Source organism: Pithys albifrons, chromosome 2, assembly GCF_047495875.1.
Source record: "Pithys albifrons albifrons isolate INPA30051 chromosome 2, PitAlb_v1, whole genome shotgun sequence".
In the NCBI taxonomy this organism is placed as follows: Eukaryota; Metazoa; Chordata; class Aves; order Passeriformes; family Thamnophilidae; genus Pithys; species Pithys albifrons.
In genome coordinates this window covers 17189604-17212332 of record NC_092459.1, presented here as the reverse complement: position 1 = coordinate 17212332, position 22729 = coordinate 17189604, and the positions used below count along the sequence as shown (strand labels likewise).

The 22729-nt window shown below is 35.9% G+C and overlaps 1 protein-coding gene across 1 annotated transcript in view; it reads left to right on the top strand.

Moving 5' to 3' along the window:
- Positions 1 to 20819, top strand: part of TPO (thyroid peroxidase) — a 37005-nt gene extending 16186 nt beyond the window's left edge. The window contains exons 7-13 of the mRNA XM_071548149.1: positions 3871 to 4386; positions 10001 to 10259; positions 10786 to 10956; positions 12437 to 12674; positions 15794 to 16002; positions 17209 to 17379; positions 20719 to 20819. Of these exons, the coding sequence (XP_071404250.1) occupies positions 3871 to 4386; positions 10001 to 10259; positions 10786 to 10956; positions 12437 to 12674; positions 15794 to 16002; positions 17209 to 17379; positions 20719 to 20819 (1665 nt within the window). The remainder of the gene's footprint in view (positions 1 to 3870; positions 4387 to 10000; positions 10260 to 10785; positions 10957 to 12436; positions 12675 to 15793; positions 16003 to 17208; positions 17380 to 20718) is intronic.
- Positions 20820 to 22729: the final 1910 nt, after the last annotated feature.

Genomic DNA, 22729 nt, shown 5'->3' with positions numbered 1-22729 from the left:
TCTAATTATTAAATATTTGGAAAACCACCACAGTTTTATACATTCATCCCGTATATTAAGAAACTGGGGCCGGTTTCCAAAGACGGTGAAATCAATAGCATACTATGTAACAGTGTAAACCTAGAGTCTACAGTTTACACTCTTCTATTTTCCTACAACAGTGGCACCCAAGGGAGAATCCACCCACAGAAAAGAACAGCCTATAGCTGCACATGCTCTCTGGGGACTTAATCATAGAGACAAGGCTCCTGACTGCATAGGTTAAGGAATCTGTCTGGAAAATGTTATGAGTCAGTGCGATTCAATGAAGGACTGAAGCCTGCTGTAGTGCATTAATATTAACAACATATGTAGGTAAATTATTCATAGGTTAGCAAGAACCATTGTGATATTCTATTCTGAAATTTTTATAATGAATGCTATAGAATTTCTCCTTGTAATTCGCACATAGAGCCTGTGGCTTCTGGTAGAGCGAGATTCTTTTTCTGTTTCTCCTTAGAATCCCATAATATGAAAAAAAACAACCAAGCAAGCAACCATCCCCCCGATCCACCTCCCCCCTCAAAAAAAAAAAACACATAAAAACAAACAAAAAAACCCCGACAAGAACACCCACTCACACCCCCCACACCCCCCCAACAAACCAAAAACAAAACAACAAACCCACTAGCTTTAGTTTATACTTCTTTTACAGCAGCCTGACAAATGGAACAGGATTGTGGAGATAACCTGTCATTCCTCAGACGATGATTTCAGGTTAGAGACCTGAGACAAAATGAGGCATTAGAAAGACTTTCATAGGAGAGCTAGTGATTTCAGTGACAAATTCAATCGTAATTACATTGCTGCCAATAAGTTAGACACGGCACATACACATGGTATGATACAACCCAGAAAAGCTTTCAGCTACTTCAGATACAACAAAGTGGAAAAGAAACAGTCACATAAAATTGAGGTGACTTGCAAAAAGTGACATGTAACATAACAGGTTACTGTCTCAGCTACAAATAGATCAGTCAGCGTACACCCAACAACCAGCAAAGTGAGCCCTGCCTTTTTCTTCTGTGTTTCAGAAGCAGCAGCTCACTGTTAGATAGGGTCATGGACTCTCCTCCAAGCTTCATGTCCACAAATAAGCATTTATGTTTTCCTCTCTTCGAAAGTTTCATAGACCACAAGCTAGGTTTTAAGTCTACAGAAAAAATCTTTTACAAGGTCATTTCCCACAGAATAAATGAAAAGTAAGAAAGATTTTTCTCTAACTGAAATAACAATTTAGATATTGCAGTACACTTAAACAAGTAGTGCCCTTCATTTTCCTACACAAAAAGAATTTCATCATAACTAGGTTTGACCATGCATATATAATAACTACTTAAATCAACACAGGAAAACCACTGTGGCCAAACAGGGTTTTGTTGTGAATTTGGTTTTCCCCTCTAGAAATATACAAGGCAAAGAAAAAAAGAATCATATTAATATTATCATATTATTATTATTCTGTACCCACTCCAGCAGAAGAGAGTCTCTTTTTCACTCAGATTATTTTTAATGTCTTTTGAATGATAATGTAAGGAACCTCTTATTTACACATTCAGATGCTGGCTGCACACTACTTATCCCATGAAAAGGGAAAGGATCGCATTATGCAGCTCTGCCAGTCCCTTAATGTTCATTACTGGTGTTTTTCTCCACTGGGGACCAGAACGGTTTGAAATGAAATTGCAGAGGCAGTTAACTAAAGATTACTCAGTATGAACTCCATTCACTGTTGATACATTCTTGTTGTGAGCCTTGCTGGTTAATGACATAAAGGCATCTCCTCCACTCTTTTCCCAGTAATCTCTGAATTCTTCCAGGTTTCCCTGAAAACTAGAAGCAGGAGGCACTCAAACGCATACAATGTTGTGTCTGTCAAGTTCAGGTATTTGTAGTAGGAGATGAGCTGCCTGCTTACATTACCAGCTGAAGGGGGGGAAAAGCCACAATAATAGCAAGAGATTTAATAACAAACACTAAATAGAAAACAGAAGGTAGAGAAATTATTGATTTCAGAAAACAGTGAAAGAAAAAGAAATTTCCTTCAAACAGAACCTACTTCGATTTGCTAAAATCTAGGCAATGAAGAAATAATGGTAGAATTTCTTTACCAAACAAAATTACAAATTCAATCCTTTCTTCATAAATTCTTTGTTGGTATGCATCCTGACTGACATGAGTTTTCAGTAGTATGACAATTTTACCTAGTATAATAACTGAGGTAACAATGTTATTATGTGAAGCTAATTAATTTCATTCTTAAATTGCTTTGTTATCATTAACACCAATTTAATGACTGCTTTATCTCCATGGACTGATCTCTATATTATTAGAAGAATCAAGAAGAAATTACATTTTATATAACATATGTAGTTATGTAGTTTTCTCTGACTTTTGCCAAAGAGTTCTGAAAAATGAAAAGCAAGCAGATAGAATACAAATAAGAAGGGTTAGCTCAGGTACAAAACACTTATCTTCTCTTAGTCAAATTTTTGAACATTATTGTTTTCTGGGATATTTGAGCAGCTGTAGTTAGTGTTATCTGTACCTACTTCCTGTTGATTAATTAATAAGAAAACACTAGATTAATATTCCCTGAAATTTATACTCCATGATTATTGCAAAATTTTTAATTGAGGTTAATATTTTTTAACCTCTTAGAACCTGTTATAAGTCACCATTGGTGCTCAATGCAGTACTGCTAGAATTTGGAAATAATAGCTTTTCAGAAAAAGGGTTTGTAAAGCCAAACCTGCATTAGGCAAGACAGACAGATTTTAGTAACTTTGCAATAAGACAGCTTTTGTTTTAGTGTTGAACTCTGTACTTTGAAATAAACTTGATGGTCTGACTTTTCCTGTTGGATATTCCACAACGTGAATGAAACTTTTCTCCCTCTTCCTTTCTCTCCTTCTCCAGTACCACTGCTACCCTCCCCACAGAAGTTATGTTATTCATATGCAATATTCAGTGCTCCTCTGTGACAAAACTACCTGTCTGGTTTAGGCTGTGTTCTCCCAATATTCTTACCAATACCTCAAGATCTCATCTGGTAATTCCCACATGATTTTCTCAGGCCCTTTGCCTATATTTGGAATAGCTGACCAAATGTCAGGCTGGTTTAGACTATATCCATACTGACTATCACACAAAAGCTGGATAATCATTTGACCTCAGTGTCTCAACTGTGGGGTTCAAACCAGTAATAGACTAGGCAATCTTCCATTTAGGGAAGTCTACATGCAGCCTTTGCTTTTCATAGAGATGGTCAGAATTTAATACTTGTAAGATAGTTGTCTCTGTAAAATAATGTGGGAGAAGAACTGTAGGGGGACTGGCAGAAATATTTACATCTGCCTTTTTTAGTTATGAAACTGGATTAGAATGCAGCATTGAACCAAAGCTTTTACAGTATGCCACTGCAGACATCGAAACTTGTTATGATGTTTTTGTGCATACATGTAAACCTGTTGTTTCACTTGCTGTTTAGCAGAACAGAACTTGACCAAATGTTCACATCTTCACTTTCATACATTTTGTGATAAATTTTGATTGTGAAGGCAGATTGATTTAGGTGTAGATTTATTACATCAGTACCTTATGTCAGAGTAAAAATTTTGGGGTTTCTCTCTATCTTTTCATTAAAAAGGTTCATCTTTTTACTTAAATCTGAAGGAAAACAATCTCTATGGATTTAAATATGGCAATCCAGTAGATGAGATCTGAACAACAGAAAACTGAGACAGAGGATGCAAATAATTAGGCAAGCTTTAATTCAGCATCCACAGCTGCTGTTTTCCTTACCTCAGAAAATACCCTTTTTTTATGCAGGTCACCAGCAATGATACATTATCCACAGGGATGGACTGCCTACCCTTCTACCGCTCATCACCTGCGTGCGGCACTGGTGATCATGGTATTCTCTTTGGAAATGTATCAGTGCTAAATCCAAGACAACAGATCAATGGCTTAACTTCTTTCCTTGATGCTTCTACAGTCTATGGCAGTACCTCTGCTGTTGAAAACAAACTAAGGAATTTAACAAGCAAAGAAGGCCTTCTTAGAGTAAACCTTAAGTATTATGATAACCATCGGGAATACCTGCCTTTCACAGACCGGATCCCGTCACCTTGTGCACAGGACTCAAATGCAAGTGAAGGGGAGAGGATTGAATGCTTTCTGGCCGGGGACAGCCGGTCCAGTGAGGTCACATCTCTGGCCGCTATGCACACACTGTGGCTGAGGGAGCACAACCGCCTGGCCCGAGCCCTAAAACGCATCAACAGCCACTGGAGTGCGGAGATGGTCTACCAAGAAGCACGAAAAATTGTTGGTGCTCTGCATCAGGTTGGCTGCTTGTTTGCTTATCTACACATTACAGTGAATATCTTAGAACAGAACTGATTGCAAAATTTCAAATATGTTTCTGTGAGTGGCTTTTGAGAACATGTCACCTTTTCTTTCTTACCTATTTCTGGGCTTCAAATTTGGTATGTTTAAAGTTTGTTTTCTTTTCCACTTTTCCTGAATACACTGTCCTGGTGCTTAGTTTGTCCAGACACCTCAATGCACTGATTTTCATGGCAGTTTCTATGCAGCTACATATTTGTGCAGGCTTCTCCAATGTCTATTGAAGAAGCCTTTCAAGATTTTTTTTTTTTGTAAAGGAAACTATTCAAAAATAAAGTCTCTGTATTTACACAGAGTTCAAAATTCTTACTTTCTCACAGGTATTATATAAATAATAACTTCCCTGTGTAAAAACGCATGTGAAGTTCTCAATGAAGTAGTAATGCACAAATTTCAAGGGCTACTGTTGACAGGAGATAGCAGAGGAAATGAATGTGGGAAAACACATGGGAAAACACAAAAGAAAAGTCTATAAGAATGTTTATACTACACACGTTTTCTGATTCTTACAAATATGTTTTTTTCATACCAAAGGAAACTTTTTTCAAGATAAGTGAAGGAAGGACAGAATAAAATTTCACTTTTCTGATAAAACACTTTTCCTTTCTTCTGCCACAGCTTTTAAATAGTGCAATATGGAACATGTTTCCTTTAAAAAACTACCTACATTTTCTGATGTGTTGTTGCTTGTGCTTAAAGTCAGATAGCTTCAGAGAAGTGTCATAGTTCATTTAATTGTATTTAGCCAGTCCTTTTGAAATGTTTGACTTCTTGTTCATTTTAACTGTATCAGCTGCTCTGATGTAAATATGCCATTTGCATTAAAATAATGGCATTGTCAAGTCAAAATAGTTGTTAAGATTTGTTAGAATTGCAAATCCAAAATCTTGCCTCTGTGCATTCATACACTTCTGATTTACTTCCACAAACATTACAGCCTGAAAGAAAACACTTTGTGCAAGGCAATGCACTGCTTGCATCAGGGCTGCTCATTACCTCGGCCAGTAGCACAGACTGATGAGATTTGCCTATGGCTCATTAGAAATGTGTTCAAGTTATATCTAGCTGGTTTAGAGACATTCATTCAAGAGAGATAATTGGAGTATCTCTATTAATGTGGTGTGCTAACCAGCACAATAATGACAGCTCACTGAATTCACCTTGAGATTCCCACTATCAAATTTTGTTTCAGTTGCTACACATTTCTAAAATTTCCCTTTTTTGGAATATATAACTTTCAAGCATATTCTCTGCCTGTGGGTGTCTAATTACAGAGAATTGAACAAAAATCCTTCTTTCTAGAATAAAGAGAATGAAAAAATCTCTTTAGACCACACTTCTCCTCCTGGTTTTTTGTTTTTTGTTTATTTTGTTCGTTTTGTTGTTGTTATTGTTGTTGGGATTTTTTTGGTGTCATAAAGTGACAAGCATTTGATAACAGAAACTTGACAAAGTTACTAAACAAAATTACCTGTTGATATCCTGGACCAAAGAGATTTTTTGACTATACTGCAGACAGTTTCACTGATAAGGAGTACTTTATACAAGCCACAACAGTGGCCAATTTTCCCTTCTATTTTATGGGAATGATTCATGCTTAACTCCATAAAGTATTAACACTGAAGTATATAATGAGTATACTCTGAATTACCTCATGTTTTGTGCAAACCCCCCATATTGTATTGCCATTTAATAACTGAAGAAAGAATGCTCAGTTACGCAACTGCTACAGTCATAACATTACTATTTCACACATGTGTGGTTTGCAGATTAGAACTGCACACACCTATGCTGTTTCTTCCGGAGACAGTTTCTCCTGATGTGCCATTTGGGCTGTGAAAGCCTGATGATATGACACTAGTCAGATGAAGCAGGAGTTTTGCAGATCAATCTGAATCAAATTCTCTTTGATTTATTACAGTACAAGAGAAACTTCTCTGAATTAATGGTCTTACTGCAACTTGATCCCAATTGTAGCTGACAACTGTCTTTAGTTTTCTGTGTATATATAGGTGTTTTTTTCACTTCCTTCTATATCTGCTTGTGTTCTCTAAGCCTCTTACATGTTCCAAGACATGGGTTGAAAGTGAGTGTCTTCTGGGGCTGACATACATTCACCTAACTACTTGGATTTCACTTGTTTGTGAAATTAGATGATTAGATACCTCCTCTCAGAGGTTAAACTGTATGAAATTATAAAGGATAAATGGATATATAAGATAAATTATAAAATAATGTCTTGCACAATTTCAAAACTCCTGTTCATAAGGAGTATAGTTTATACTATTATCAGACCTATAATAATGTTTTAATGTATAATAGTATTATTTTATCAATAATTGAACTCTCCTACAATCACCTTTTACATAAAAGTGTAGGATTTCAACATCATCTTTATCATCTGTTAATCTTGTAATATTTACATAAGAACTTCAAACTAACAATGCAAACTAAACATGCAAACTAACCACTTTAATGAACTAATCATCATAGCTTTGATTGTTCTCTATTAGTTCTGCAATCTTTTCCAAGAGCAGAAGCTTCATTTACTTGGCTCCTCACTGTATTATTGAGATACTATTCCTTTGCAGTTATGCTTGCCAATGGCAATGGCAAGATGCACTTTTAGCCTCACTTATCCTTACAATGGTTCACATACTTTTATATTCTCTCTTCCAGCCTTTTTTTTTATTTTCCTTATACAACCATCATGGCCCATTCACATCTGCTTTGTGAAGCACTGTGGAGGATTTTGCAAGGAAAATCTCCTGACCCTTATGAAAACTGATCTGAATTCATTTATCTTTTGCACCTAATTTGTAATGACTTTTAACATGAACAAAAAGTTCTCAAAAATAATCTGAAATTATGTAACCAATTTCCAAATATCTAATGTGTGGCTGACTTCTGCTGGAGGTGGCTCAGCCTGGAGGCAAAGGCAGCCAGCATACTCACTGAGGTCATAATGACACTTGGGAATCCCTTTTGCAATTCTGCCTTCTGAATGAGAAAAGTGTTCCCTTTAACACTACTAGCCTGTTTCACTTGCAGTATTATTGTGTTTACAGGTCAGGATTCAGTTCTTTTTCTATAAACAGTACACATGGGACTCATGGTATGATGTAAAATCTATACAAAACCTTTTCTGACGCTTTTGTAAGACATTCTCTTTCTGTCTGGATACTTACTAAATGATTGGCTGACATGCTGAGAAATAAACATTTTTTCTTCTCTGATATGACTAAATGAATAATATTTAAAAACTCTTAAGTCTTTCTTACTATCTGGTCATAGATTACATAAGTCATGTAAACACTGAGCATATGGGCCTCTGTTTAAAACACGGTGCCCATTTGTCACAAATTTTACTGTTGAAACAGTGACCACTGTGAGACAGTAGAAAAACTGGCATTATTGTTTAAAATAGTTTTCTTCATGAGGCTTCTGTAGAGCTTTGAATTGATGCTATAAAATGATGAATGTGTCCTAAGTAGGGAGCTTGGATTACCACTAATCTCATAAATGCCACAAGCTGTTGAGACCACACATTACCTTGCACGTTTAGACTCATTATATCCACATACATTCCTTATGCTGCTGCAAACACCTGAAAGTTAACTTATTTTTCATAAATACATTCAAATTAAGTAATAAGTGATGGAGAAGTTCATTATACTAGTTTGCAATTTCTTTTCCATACAGTCACTTTCTGTCTCTGATTTTATTGTCATATTTTGGGACAATTATGTTCCTTTGTTTCCACAAGAGAATCTTATTTGTTGAAGGAACAGTCTACTGATAGAAAGTACTTTGTTTTTTTATGCCAAATAAGAAAGGAAATAAACTTTTTATATCATTGTTTGAGAGCAAGAATAGCATGCAAAAGAATTTTAACAAAAAAAATTTTGTTTTTTGTCAGTTGTTTAAAACTCATATATGTGTCAGTTAAGAGAAGTTGTAGAAAGCCTCTCCTTGACTTCACACAGACAAATTCCAGCAAGGTACATTCAGAGACTACACAAATACTGGATGCTATTTTAGATGTGGTTTTTTGTCAGACTCCAGTAATAGTAACGTATTCTGCTGTATTAGTAACAACTTACCCTATATTGTCTAAAACTCATCTCTCTTTGATGGAACTTCATTTAGCCATTGAAAGTTTTCATCAAACTGGTGCATCTCCTAGCTCAGGGGAGGCATAGGACCCCTTTTTTCCCTTAGCCTTTGAATTTTCATATCTTGAAATGGTAGGCCTTCTTTCTCTATCAAGGCAACTGGAAATGAAGCTGTTGCCTCTAGAGCAAATGAAAAATCTGAGCTGCCCTTTCCTTCAGGGAATCTGGCCCTTATGAGAAGCTTAGCTTAGGGATTTACAATGAGCCAAAAAATTAGTCATACCAGGATATTTGTATCCGTGACTAACCTAGTCCTATTTACAGTCTTTGATTGTAAAAACTAGACATCTAAAATTAGAATTGCTGTCTAGCAAAACCTTTGCAAATGTAGCAAAAGATTAACTTCTCAAATAACAGTGCCAGTATTAATTTCTTGCAATAATTTTGTTTCATATGCTGCATTAAAGGAGCTGTAAAAGAGATTCTAACATATTGTCATTTAAATGTTTTCTTCACTGCACAACCTAAGCTGAAAAGGTAAACCTCTGCCTTCTGAGAAAAGTGAGCAAATTCTGGAAAGGTTTGCTTGTCTCTTCACTGTGCCTAAGATACAAGTTTTTTATAAGGTCATTTTATGCCAGATAGCTTTCCAACATGTACTATATCAAATTCAAAGTACATTTGTCTGTATATTTATTGTACATTATAGTGAATCTATAAGGTATTTTATTGGGTTCATTATGCTTCATATATATCCCATTTTGCTTTATTGAGTTCAGCATAATGTTAAACCTATAATGCACTTTCATTTGGTACATTAGAACATTTTCCCCCTTTTTTTTCACAATTACTCACATGCTTTTCCATACCACTGTCACACTATTACATTTTAAAAGCATTTGACAGAAGGTGTTTATCATTCTTTTAATTTCTAAAGTGTGTTTTTTAGAAGTCTATAAGTTGGCTTGAGCCTAATATAAAATGTCTACAAGCAGATTCTGAGCACCAGCATTTTAAATCATGGTCATTTCAAATAATAAGTAAAGAGGATTTATGTCACAGATATAGGTCTGAAAAATAGAATCTGTTCACCTTAGTAAACATTCTTGAAGGATTTTATAGGACTTCATGCTTTCATTGCCATTTTTAAGGATATTATAATTTACACCATCACACTGAAGGTTTTTAACCTCACCACAGCTCCTATGAGCTGGATTACCCCTGTGGATTGTAAATGAGGAACACTGGTAATCTCTGCTCAGGGGGCTTTGGTCTGGTGTTTATGGTAGGAGCTGGTAGGCACCTGACTGTTGCACTATTCTGAGCTGTGCCAGTCTCTCCAGTCATTTGTCTCCTTACTCCAAGAATAAGTGCCTGAGATTCATTGCTATTCATCTACGGAAATGTTGAAAGATGGTTTTTTTCTTTTCTTTCAGATTATTACTTTAAGAGATTACATTCCCAAAATCATTGGTCCAGATGCTTTTAATCTGTATATTGGCCGTTATACAGGTTATGATCCCACAGTGAATCCTACAGTTTCTAATGTATTTTCAACAGCTGCTTTTCGTTTTGGTCATGCAACAATCCAGCCAATAGTAAGGCGATTGAATGCACAGTATTTAGATGATCCCAAACTCCCAAATCTTCATTTGCATGAAGTTTTCTTTAGTCCTTGGAGGCTCATTAAAGAAGGTATGGTTTTATTTAAACTGGTTCTGTTTCGTGTTTCAGTTTTTTGTGTTTTTTTTCTCCCCAAAATATTGTAACCTTTTGCAAAGTTACTTATCCTGAATTAGATATGGGAACATTTTTTTAATTAGATCATTTATTCATGTTGTTGAACGGAATTCAGGGTACTAACTCAAACTCAAATTATTATTCTGAGTTGAATAGTTGACTGAATCAGAAGAAATATTACTCTCTAGTTTAAATTAGTCTAGTAGATTGACCATAGAAGAGTGATTGATGATGATGTTTCATATCTTTTTTGGGGGATGAATTTATTAACACGTTGAAAATTCTTTTCTGTAGAAGAGGGAGCTTTTTCATAGCACTATTATTTCTATTTTAAACTAAAGAATATTTTGCATACATCTGAATGTAAAAGCCTATATAAACAAAGTTTTAAAAATATAGAAACTTACATGCATTCACATTTTTTAAGAAAGTTATAATGGTTTATATTTATGGTGTAACACTATTATTTCTTTGTTTAAAGGAGGCTTGGATCCTTTACTAAGAGGTCTTCTAGCACATTCAGCAAAGCTGCAGGTGCAAGATCAACTGCTGAATGAGGAGTTAACAGAAAAACTCTTTGTATTGTCCAGTAACGGTTCACTTGATTTATCATCCTTAAATTTACAGCGTGGCCGTGATCATGGACTCCCAGGTCTATTGATTTTTGTTGAATTTTCTTCCAGCTGGTAACTGCAGTATGACTGCTTATATTTGAGATGTAATCATAAGCTTTTAAATAATAGCTTTGCTAATCAGAAAAGTAACTTCAATCTTTTTAAAATGTAATTTGCTAATATTTTTAACTTTGATGGAAAGAAAATATTCCCCAGCTTTTGAAATTAAAACAATCTAGTAAATCCAGAATCTAGAAGAACAGTGCTAGTGAGGGGATCTGGGTGTGCTCAGTGAAGGTACTTGAAGCTAGTTCTTGGTGGAGCCAGCTCCAGAGAAGTTGGGCTTCTGCCTGCAGCGGCTACTTCCCATCAGCAGGCTGTCCCCAGCCTGCTGGAAAGGTCAACTTAGGCACAACATTATTGGCTGTACAGACCCTAGAAGGTGTTGACAGATGTCTCCAGGAGTGGCGTATATTGATCATTTTCAGAAACATTATACACTTTTATCTGTTTCTTTGCACTGGATTTTTTATTCCAGTTGTCCCAGGATAAGACTGAACTAACAGTCAAGGAGCAATAGCCCATCAGACTATGGATATATCTGCTTAGAGGAAGACTGTTGGAATTTAGTTCAATTTGATTGCATCAGCTGTTAAAAAATACAGTAGGTTCACAGTTCAGTGTGAGAAACTCTTATAAAGCATGTCACAGCTTCTGAGATCAGAGAAGCTGGTCAGCAATAGGAAGCTCAAAGGCAGTCTTGACAACAGTGACCACGAAATGGTGGAATTCAAAATCCTTAGGACAGTGAGGAGAGTACACAGTGGCCTCACTATTCTGGACTTCAGGAAAGCAGACTTTGGCCTCTTGAAGAATCTGGTTGGTAGAGCACCATGGGATAATGCTTTGGAGGGAAGAGGGGCCCAAGAAAGCTGGTCAATATGCAAGATCACCTCCTCCAAGCTCAGGAGAGATACATCCCAACAAAGAGGAAGCCAGGGAAAAATGCCAGGAGGGCTGCATAGCTGAACTAGGAGCTCCTGGATCTAGATGATCTTTAAGGTTCCTGCAACCCAAACCACTATGTGATTTTACGAATGTAAAAGAAATTTTCCAGAAAGCTGGACATGAGCCCAACACTGTCCTTAGTAAAGTACTTCAGTTACTAATTTAAATAAGGCTGCTTTTTGGCCACTCATCATCTGGTTTCTGTATTTCTAGTCTAGAAATCTCAAGACACAGTGCATGCTGCTATTATCTATTATCCTGTTTTCATTGCTTAAATGAGAGAATTATTTTAAGCTTGTTCTCCTTCATTAAAATGATGCAGCAATTGCATATCCTGTATGTTCAGATCCTGATGTAATTTGTCTGATCAATTAACCAATGGGTACTTTTTATACATAACTCTCTATGACTATTATTAGGGTTCTCAAAATCCAGTGCTTATAAATTTAATAATTTCTTGTATTATTCTTAACAATCAAATCTAATCTTCCTTTAACATCGCGTTTACAGGTTATAATGAATGGCGAGAATTCTGTGGTTTGCCAAAACTGGAAACTCACTCTGACCTGAATAAAGTAATAACCAATCCCAACATCACTGAAAAAATCATGGAATTGTACCACAGTCCTAGCAATATTGATGTTTGGCTTGGTGGGCTGGTGGAAGACTTTATTCCTGGTGCTAGAACCGGTCCCCTGTTTGCATGTATAATTGGAAAGCAAATGAAAGCACTGAGGGATGGTGACCGGTGAGTTTATTCATGCTGTGAAATCATGTGCAAAAAAGCAGCAGCAATGGAAATTTTACAGCAACTTAAATATGTCTTAAACAATTTGTTCTCTGCTCCTTTCATATTTTTGTCTTAGCTCCTTCAGTTTTGTTGAGTGAGCTTTTGATTATTCCACTTTGGTCCATATATAGTCTCAACTCCAGATGACATGGAATTTGTTTCTATGGTAGTGAGATGTCCAGCTCTGCACTCCTGGTAAAAATGGAAGGTGCCACAAGAAGGGCACGGACACTGACTTCTGTGAGAACAAATGTATTGCTATGCAGGTTGTCTTCCTTCTGGGGCTGCACTGGACTCAGGAACTGGAAGAACCTCAACATTTTTCTTTGGCAACTGCACCAAAGTCAGATGGATAGGCAAAAATCTGTAATCCAGGCTTTGTAGATGGGATAATTAAAACATCACATACCTGGCATTATGTGAATTGGGATTACAGAGTGCTCACAGAATTTGCCTCATTGGACACAGCATAGGATGCCACTTCACCCAACCCTGCACAACTGCCATCAGGATCTTGTTCCAGGACAACCCTTCACACCTGGAAGGCAGGGAAAATGCAGCTTCAGGTCACAATGAGGTGCAGGAAGCACTTTATATCTTGCTTCTGCTCCTGAAGCAATTATAAAATCAACCTTTTTTCAGTTCTGTCATGTACTTGTGGCAGTAATTTGGAATCTCATGAGATGGCTAATTTAAGTACCTGTGGTCCTTACGCTCACCTTTAAGCTCCTCTCATAAGTCACTGCTATGGAAAGAAACCATTATGGAAATAAGCATCCAAGGTAGAATTTAAATCTGAACTTTAAAAATGTCAATTAATTAGCTCACAGGGAAAAGCAATGTTAATCATAAAGGTGGTATCTTATTAGCATAAACTGTATAGACAACAAATATTTCACTCAGCTGAGTTAAAAATGTGGTTGAAAGTCCTCTGAATTGTACAGGCATACTTAACATCTATGGAGGTCCTTCCAGCCTTGTTTCTATTATTCAATTATACTTATTATTCAGTGTCTTATATTACTATTTTTACATCATTAATTAAATATAAGCATAATTTAATATGTTAACTCCCAATTGAGAAAAACGGAGTTCCAGTAATGAAAGAATTCCCCACATTTCTGCCACAAATTTTGTGGCAGTTAACTTAAATGTGAAATAATATTCTGTCATTAATACCAAAGGAACCATCTGAAAGAAGATAGAAGTATGCAACAACATGTTATAGTTGTCACACAGTAAACATAAGAATGGAAAAGCCTAACACTCATTGCAATGCCTGGTCAGAGAGAGTATTGGGTGTTATCTGTATCTGCACCAGTGGCACTACATATTTACTAGATACCCTAATTGACTGGTCAGTAAGTAAGGATTTAAAAATATCTCTTCTAACCTACACTTGAGGTTCAGAAATCAGTACTAAGTGGAGTTTGTTTCACTGAAGTAAGTCTGACTGAACTCCATTCTGATAGCCCCAAAATCTTTTGTCAATAATCTGACAAAACATAAAAGTACTTCTTTTTCCTATGTACTGAACCCAGGCACTGTCTTAACTTCAGTCACTTCACCTGAAACAAGTTGTTTCTGATTCTTCAGCCTTCTTTTTCCATCTCTTCCTCCTCTGAATCTTTTTGTGCTCTCAGAATCTGAAATATTTGGGAAAAAATTCTGACGATTTGCTCTTTGCATGGGAGTTTAGTCACCTGATACAGATTGATAGGAGTGCCTTTGGAGTTACTTTGTTAAACACCTGTCTGCTGAGTAGATTAAAAAATCATTTTCTGCTCAAGCTTTCCCAGTAGTTTAGATTAAACTGAATTTCATTATGAAAGTAGAATAGGTTTAAAAGTACATGAAAGGGGAAATGACAGGTGTAGGAGAGCTGAGTGGAGAATCTTTGGTGGCTTTGGTTATACGAGGGGCCTGAAGTTTCAGGATGCTCTGAGATATTCGGGAACAGTGTGCAGGTGAGGTGTGGGAGGAAGGTTGCTTAATTTTTTTCTTCCACCAATCCCTCCACCTTTTCTGCATTTCTTGCACAGAGTGGGACATTAGTTCTGCTCCAGGTCCCGCAGATTGTCTTTTCTTTCAATGTAGGCAATATTACCACAAATCCTGCCTGGCATTTGGAAGAATCCTAATGGGCTTGAGTACCAGATGGAATTATTTTGGTAGTTTAGCAGTACGTAACCTTGTCTAATGTACTATCAAAATTTCCAGAAGTATTTTTGCCTTAATGTAATGTCTTTATGTACAAAATGTTTATATTTCCTTTTTTTTCCCAAGTATTTTCTTTCATTTAAACAAATACATGTGTGCATGCATATATATATATATATATATATATATATATATATATATATAATTAAAAATACGTATAATTTATCAGATACACTTTAGAAAGACGAACTGGTTATTCTGTTTGGTGCCACGGTCCTGATCTGACCAAAAAAAAGCAACTCCTTTCTGTTCCAGACAGTCCTCTTAGCTTACCTTCTGTAGGACCAAAAGCATAATTAATTTCTTCTGGTTTTGGACTATAATTAATCTGCATATCTACAGTTTTCTTAGAAAATTAAGTGCTCCATATTAACCAGAGGAGCATTCAGCAATACTTATTTTCATAGCAACCATTCAGTAATACAAGCAGGAATCTATTACGGCTACTTCTGCAATTTTCCTTTAATCTAAGCTCAAAACAATTTATGAGTGAACAGCAAGTGTGTAGGAGTAAGCATACCATTCAACCAAATATGTTTCAACTTTCTGTCTCAGAATTGTAATGTTTTTTTGTAGCTCAGTTTCATGAATGAAAAGGATTCTGCAAATGTGAATAATTAATAGTTTTAACCAGGTGTCTTTAACACACTACCTGAGTTGACCACTACACCAGACTCACACAAGCCTTTTCTTGACTGGTTCTGTATGGTTGTGGTGTTTACTTTTATTAGTATTATATCCATCTACTTTTTTCTGTAATTCTTATTTTTAGACTTTTATATAAGGTATTGGAAAAGTAAGAGTAACCAACTCTTTGTATTTGATCTTCTAAAAAATGTTTCTATCAATCTTTCCAGATTTTGGTGGGAAAATAATAATGTTTTCACAGAAGCTCAAAAGCATGAACTAAGAAAACATTCATTGGCCCGCGTGATTTGTGACAACACAGGAATTACTGAAGTGCCAGCAGATGTCTTTCAACTTGGAAAGTTTCCACAGGATTTTAAGCATTGTACCAAAATACCTGGGATGAATTTAGAAGCTTGGCAAGAATTTTATCAGGAAGGTAATATAGTAGTTACCATTTTTTTCTGGTGGGAGGGAGAGTAAACAGCAGTTAGAGCATTGATCTTGGTTGTGGCAGGTCTTGAATTACTAGTCTGATGCAAATCTTTAATATTTCAATCACTTAGAAATGGGATCATAGATTCATAGACCACTTTGCATTGTAAGGGATCTTTAAAAGTCCTCTAGTCCAACACCCCTACAATGACCAAGGACATATTCAACTAGATCAGGTTACTCAGAGCTCGGCGCAATTTGAACTCAGATGTTTCTTTCTAGGACTGGGGCATCCACTACATCTCTGGGGAACCTCTGCCAGTGTTTCAGCATTCTCATTGCAAAAAACCTGTTCATTATACAGACTCTAAATCAACCTCTTTTAATTTAAAAACATTACCCCTTGTCTTATTGCAACAGCTCCTGGTAAAACATTTGTTCCATTCATTCTTACAAGCTCCTTTTAAGTATTGCAAGGCTGCAATAAGGTCTCCATGGAGCCTTCTCTCCTTCAGGCTGAACAATCCTGTCTCTCTCAGCCTGTCCTCACAGGAGAGGTGCTACAGCCCTGTGATCATCTATATGGCCCTACTCTGGACTGATTCCAATGGGTTTGTGTCCTTCTTGTGATGGGAACCCCAGAACTAGATACAGAACTCCAGTTGGGGTCTCACCAGAGCAGAGCAGAGGGGGAGAATCATGTCCCTCAATCCTTTGATGTAGCCCAGGATATGACATTCTGGGCTGCAAGTGCACATTGCCTACTTTTCTCTTCTTCTTTCTCAAATTCCTGTGTAAAAAAAGGATACAGTTTGCCAATTTTATTCTTACAACTTGTATGGCTGGTGAGATAATCAGACATTATGACAGTTAGGGCAGAAGTTCTTAGAGAGAAAATATTGACCAAGAGCTCTGCAGAATATACTATAATGTTAATTTTACAAGGATTGTAAGTTAAACCTGTAATATTCTTTTCCAGAAATGACCATTAAAATCTTGATCACCTTAAAATATGTGAGAAATTTCACTGAAGTTAATTTGTAAAGGGAACAGACAATGATGTGCATTTTCAAGAGAAAGGCAGTGATTTTTTAAAAACTTGTAATACAGGGAGTTTTATTGGGGTTTTGTGTGTGTATGTGTTTTTTATTGGGGGGGGTTGGGTTTGGTTTTTTTTGTTTGCTTGTTTTTATTTTTATTTTTTTTGTAGATGAACTATGTGGAACACCAAAGAGTGTGGAAAATGGTGATTTTGTATCCTGTACAGAATTTGGAAAATTTATAGTGACTTATACATGTCACTATGGATTTCAATTGCAAGGAGAAGAGCAATTAACCTGCACAAGTAAAGGATGGAATTTTGAGGCTCCCACTTGTATAGGTATACCTTTAGTAGTAGTAGTAGCAGTAGCAGTAGTAGTAGTAGTATTTCTGAATTTTCTAAAAGCTAAAATCCAGAACAGCTCATCAGAAGTGAACTTACTTCTATGCTTTCTTTTAGTCAGCCTTCTGGGGCTATCCAGAAAAGCTCATCAGAAGTAAGCTTGCTTCTATACTTTCTCGTAGTCAGCCTTCTGGAGTTATAGGTACAATGACTATGTGAAACTATACTAGCTCCAGAATTTCTGTCTCAATCTCTACCCATCCTGATTCAGCAATCAAGTTGATGGTAAGAAAATGGCACTAAAAATTGCTTAAATAAGCAAAAATAGAATCTATTAACAGGCGGGAAAAAGAAAAAAAAAAGCATTAAATCAGAATTATGCATTGCTTCCTTTTACACTCAACACAGCAGCATGACAGGCAGTTGTCATTCTCCTAGCATTGTTTCAATGGATGCTCCAGATACATACCTAGCTCTGCCCCATTAGGTCTTGCGTCATACTAAAAATTTAAGGAAAAGGGGGAAAAATACTGTGAAGTGACTAAGTGAAATTAGAAAAATTAATAGTCACTTTAGGTCCAACTTCCCTCTCCCAAATAGCTGTGAAAAGATTTGCCAGATGATAATTACTTTTGCAGATACAAAAGTAGAGCAGGTGAGAAATCAGTAAATAGACATTTTATTTCAGCATTTCATGCACATTTTCAAAGGAATACTTTTATTTCTATTATTATTTTAATCATTCTTTTATTACCTTCTATTTTCTTTTTACCTTATTTTTATTGTTGAGTAGAATATGTTAGAAAGAGAATGTGGCAAATATTCCAAGACTTTGACTCTTCACACTATGAAGGATGAATTCTCTCTGTTCACATTTCAAATGTGTGTGCATATAATGGAGTGTGTGTGTGTATATATACTCTCAAATATATGTGTGTGTGTATATATATATGTATATATATATATATATATATATATATATATATATATATGCACATACTGAAACTGCTCTGCTTTTCAGTACATGAGAGAAAACTAAGCCTGAAAAGGCCATATTTAGGGATATATTCTGGATAGTGGTAAATCAATTTGAATGCAAGTGCTGCAGCTGATCTGCAATAAAGTCTGCTTATCAGTATCTCTGTGATAGCAGAATAGAAAGCTATTCACTGGAATTGTATACCTGTTATGGAAAAAATCAAATGAAATTTGCAGCTCTCTCCTTTATTCAAATCCTATTTATCCACTGAATTCCACCCACATAAATACCATATAAAGAAATAAAGCTGTTAATGAATTATAATAAAACCTTTTCAATAGATTAATGTTCTGGCAGTGAACAGAATAAATAAGTTAAATGAGTGAATCATTCCTTGTCCTAGTTTCTTTTAATATGTTCAGCAATGTAAACAAAAGACTGTATATCTGCTATAGGAAAACAAGCTGCTGCATATATTAAATAAGTGATTGCTGTTATTAAAGGAAAACCATCAAAACCCACTTATGCAGATGCTACTTGAGTTTTACAGTAGAAAGCACTTTGTTCCATGCATGTGTGTGCAATGTGTTCCCATTCTTTTAAATGTTCAGCAAATTAGGAGTAAATCAAGCAATATAATGAGAAGGATAGAGCTTAGCATTTCTGCAGATGGTTTCAAAATTATATGCTGCTCTGAAAAAAACAGAGTGGCTTGCTGGCAAAAACATAGGATTCTGAGAGCTGTTAATTCCTGCTTACTAACTTGGACTTTGACAGAAATCATTTCTATTGATTCAGGAAGTCATTTAGTGCTAAAATATGCTACCTTCCTTTATATTATCTGCCATCACACTCCTGATAGATAACTCTGTTTACTTTAGTAAGTCACTGCTCTCTGACCAGGAGCGTAGGTTGGTAAGATCTGACATACACTATTTAGTGATGAAGAAAAGAGCCAGTTAACAGATAGCATGACTATGGATTTAGAGAGGCTAAACCAGCACATTTGAATTACGGCGCAGGCAAAAGCTGTGCAGGTTTTCCTTCCCAGACAATGATGAAGCCAAGGGTCATTAACCCAAACTGCAATTTTGAAGGGAGTAACACTCAGAAATCTTCATCCTGAACAAAAGCTTTTTTCCTGCCTCAAACTGGCGTTAGAAGAGTTATTGTTTCTTAAGGGTTCTGAAGCTTATTTCTTGTATGACTAGTCTTTTGACTGTCTCAACCAAGAGCTAGCTTTGTACACAGCCACTGTTTAGTACTAAAATTTGAGAAAATCAGGCTTTATACTATTTCCAATTATAGAATTCCCCTGGCAACAATGCTAAAGTAAGTAAATCATTCCTACAGAGTCAGATTCTAATACCGATTGAAAATAACTACTTAATTTGAAGTAGTTGAACATACATTGTGGTAGAAAAGGAAAGGAATATAATTAAAAAGGAAGTCACTGAAGACTAAACTAGTTGCCCACATATGGGCTTGCAGTGTCAGAGACATTAAACAAGCTTTCAAATAAACAGGACCAATGGGAAACTAATTAAAACAATATTGGACATCTATTTTTAGTCAACAGAATTCAGTCATGCAAGTAAATATTACACAGAAAAAAGAAAGATGTAGAAATATGGAAAAGACTGTTCATTCCTTCACTGAGTGCTTTCTTCCTGCACTGCATAATGTCTCCCATTTTATCATATAATCAGAATGTGAGAGAGAAAGGTCTTGAAGGGCATCAAGAACAATATGTTTATGTACATTCTCCAATGGATGATTGTTCATCTGCTCATCATTCTGCCATGATATTGTCATTTCACAGAATTTATATAGCATTTAAAAACAATTGCATTTGCATGATATCATAAATTGCTGTTACAAATTTTGTCACCAAAGCTAATCTGGAAATTTGGCTCCTTAAAATCATTTCTAGAAGTGTATAGAACCTTGCCAGCATTATTATTTTCACTACCTCTATAGGGCATACCATGAAAAAATTTACAGAAGAACCTGAAGTCTTAAAACACAAACACATGCAAAAAGAGCTCTCAAGTTTAGGGTTTGGATTTTTGAAAATTCAACCAATTACCATTTTTAGGTTTCTGTGGATTACCAAAGCAACATTTTATTGTTTCATAATTTCCATCTTAAAAACAAACAAATAAACCAAACCAACAACCAAAAAAACCCCTACATTTTGCTTTAAACAGTATGAATAAGGATCTTTGGTGGTATTTGTGTCTCATTGACAGTGTGCAATACCTTTCATTTATGAATCCTCATGAAAGATGTTTATGAGAAATTAGCAATCCCTCTTATTTTTAGTTATCGTTGATCAATGTGTATTCATTTTGCAGACATCAATGAATGTGAAAATGAAATTAATCCACCATGCCCTCCTTCTGCTACATGCATTAACATTAAAGGCAGCTACAACTGTCTCCATCGTGATTCTTAGTCCCAGTCAGAAGACGGAAGAACATGCATTGGTAATGCTTGTGAACCTACTGCCCATTAAAACTTTCTCTGTTCTGTTTTACAATGCTGTAAAAAAAAATCATAAAACTGAGGTTTACCTAAAAGGTGCTAACATATGTGAGAAACCCTTACACAACCATGGGCATAAAGTTACAGTCAGATTCTGGAAATGAAGGTATTGAATAAATAATACAGACACAGAAATAACCTTTTCATTTTCCATTCCTACTGTATAAAAACCACTAAGTATTTCCTGACATTGATGTCTTAACTCTTGCAGAGCTAGCAGAAATTATGCATTTTCTTGGGGTTTTTTTCAGCATTTCAGCATACTCATCAGAGTCATTCAGTTTCATCTTAATTAGAAAATAGAAAAAAAAAACCACCTTTTTTTTTAGATGTTTCTTATCTTTATAATTTGCAGTTTACTAATTTTTCAATTCAGCCATGGTCATATTTATTTATCGCTTTAAATCTAGAGACAAAAACCTGCTTTCAGATTAATTTTAGAGGTTTGTTCACTGGTGTTGATTTCACTGGCATGAATATAAGCCAGTTCCAAATATATTCAAATTGTATATTTGAAGGGAAAAACAGAACGTGGTAACAGTCAGTGTTACTGTGTTAAGTGATCATTACCCCAGACAATGTAAAATGTATTTTTCAGAGCTTCCTTTGCCTTCTGTCAGACTAAAAAAAAAAAAGATGGGTGCAGGTAGAGCATTGCTGTATGTCTACCATGTAACATTAGCACCTTCCTTTAGACCTCAGTTACTGCAGAAGTTTTTCATGTCCATGGACCTATCCTTGCATGCTATGCTAAGGTTTGCCTTGTTGAATGTCTAGAGTCAGTCATAACAGTTTCTAAAATGTGGCACACACCACTTCCTCTTAGAGTTTAAAGCCATGGAAGAAAACATCCATTGACAAATGATTGGCAAAAGTTGGAATATTATTACCTGAGTCTCACTTGCATTCTTTTAGAGAAATAATGAGACTTGCTTTTCAGTATCTCTTCCATAATTGCATCTTAAACTGACTGGTCACTTTGAAATCATTAAATATCCAACAATACTTTAAGCCACTGCAAAGTGTCAGACATTACATACTGGCTATAACTGGTCTCAGCCTTTCCTCATAGGAGAAACATTCTAGATTCTGATTGCTTTTATGTCTCTTCTCTGGACTGTCCCAGTATGTTCACATTGCACCAAGGAGATCAGATTGCACTCAGGACTCCAGGTGATAGCTCACCAGTGCTGAGTAGAGGGGAAAAATCATCTCTCTTAACCTGATGGCAATATTTTGTTTAATGCATCCTAGGATACCAATCAAGGGTGCATTGCTGGCTAAAGTGCAAGTTGGTGTCCACAAGGACCCACAGGTCCTTTTCTGCCAAGCTGCTTTCCAGTAAATAATTCACTAGTGTATACTGGTGCCTGGGATTATTCCTTAGATGCAGGAGTTTGCATCTCCCCTGCTGAACTTCAAGAAGCCCAGTTATCTGCTCTATTGAGGTTCCTGATCAACCCACTGTAGATGATCCTGCTTAAACAGGAAGATTTGATCAGCTGATCTCAAAAGGTCCCTTCCAACCTCAATGACTTTTTGATTCTGTGATGAGGTATGGAGAGGAGGAACAGGATTTAGCAGAGATTTATATGGCTTCTCTGTAAACTGTGGTTCTTAACATGCTAGTGTATATATCTCACTGCAATTTATCATGCATTTTGCATTGAAAAATAAGTAGCCAATTAGCTACTTGGTAGTAGATTGCTTCCAAAAGTATTTGTAATAACAAGTGCAAGGAAAATGATACAGGCAACTGTGTTCTGGTTTGCTTAATTGCCATATTAAAAAATTATGAAATATTTACCTAAAACAACTTGT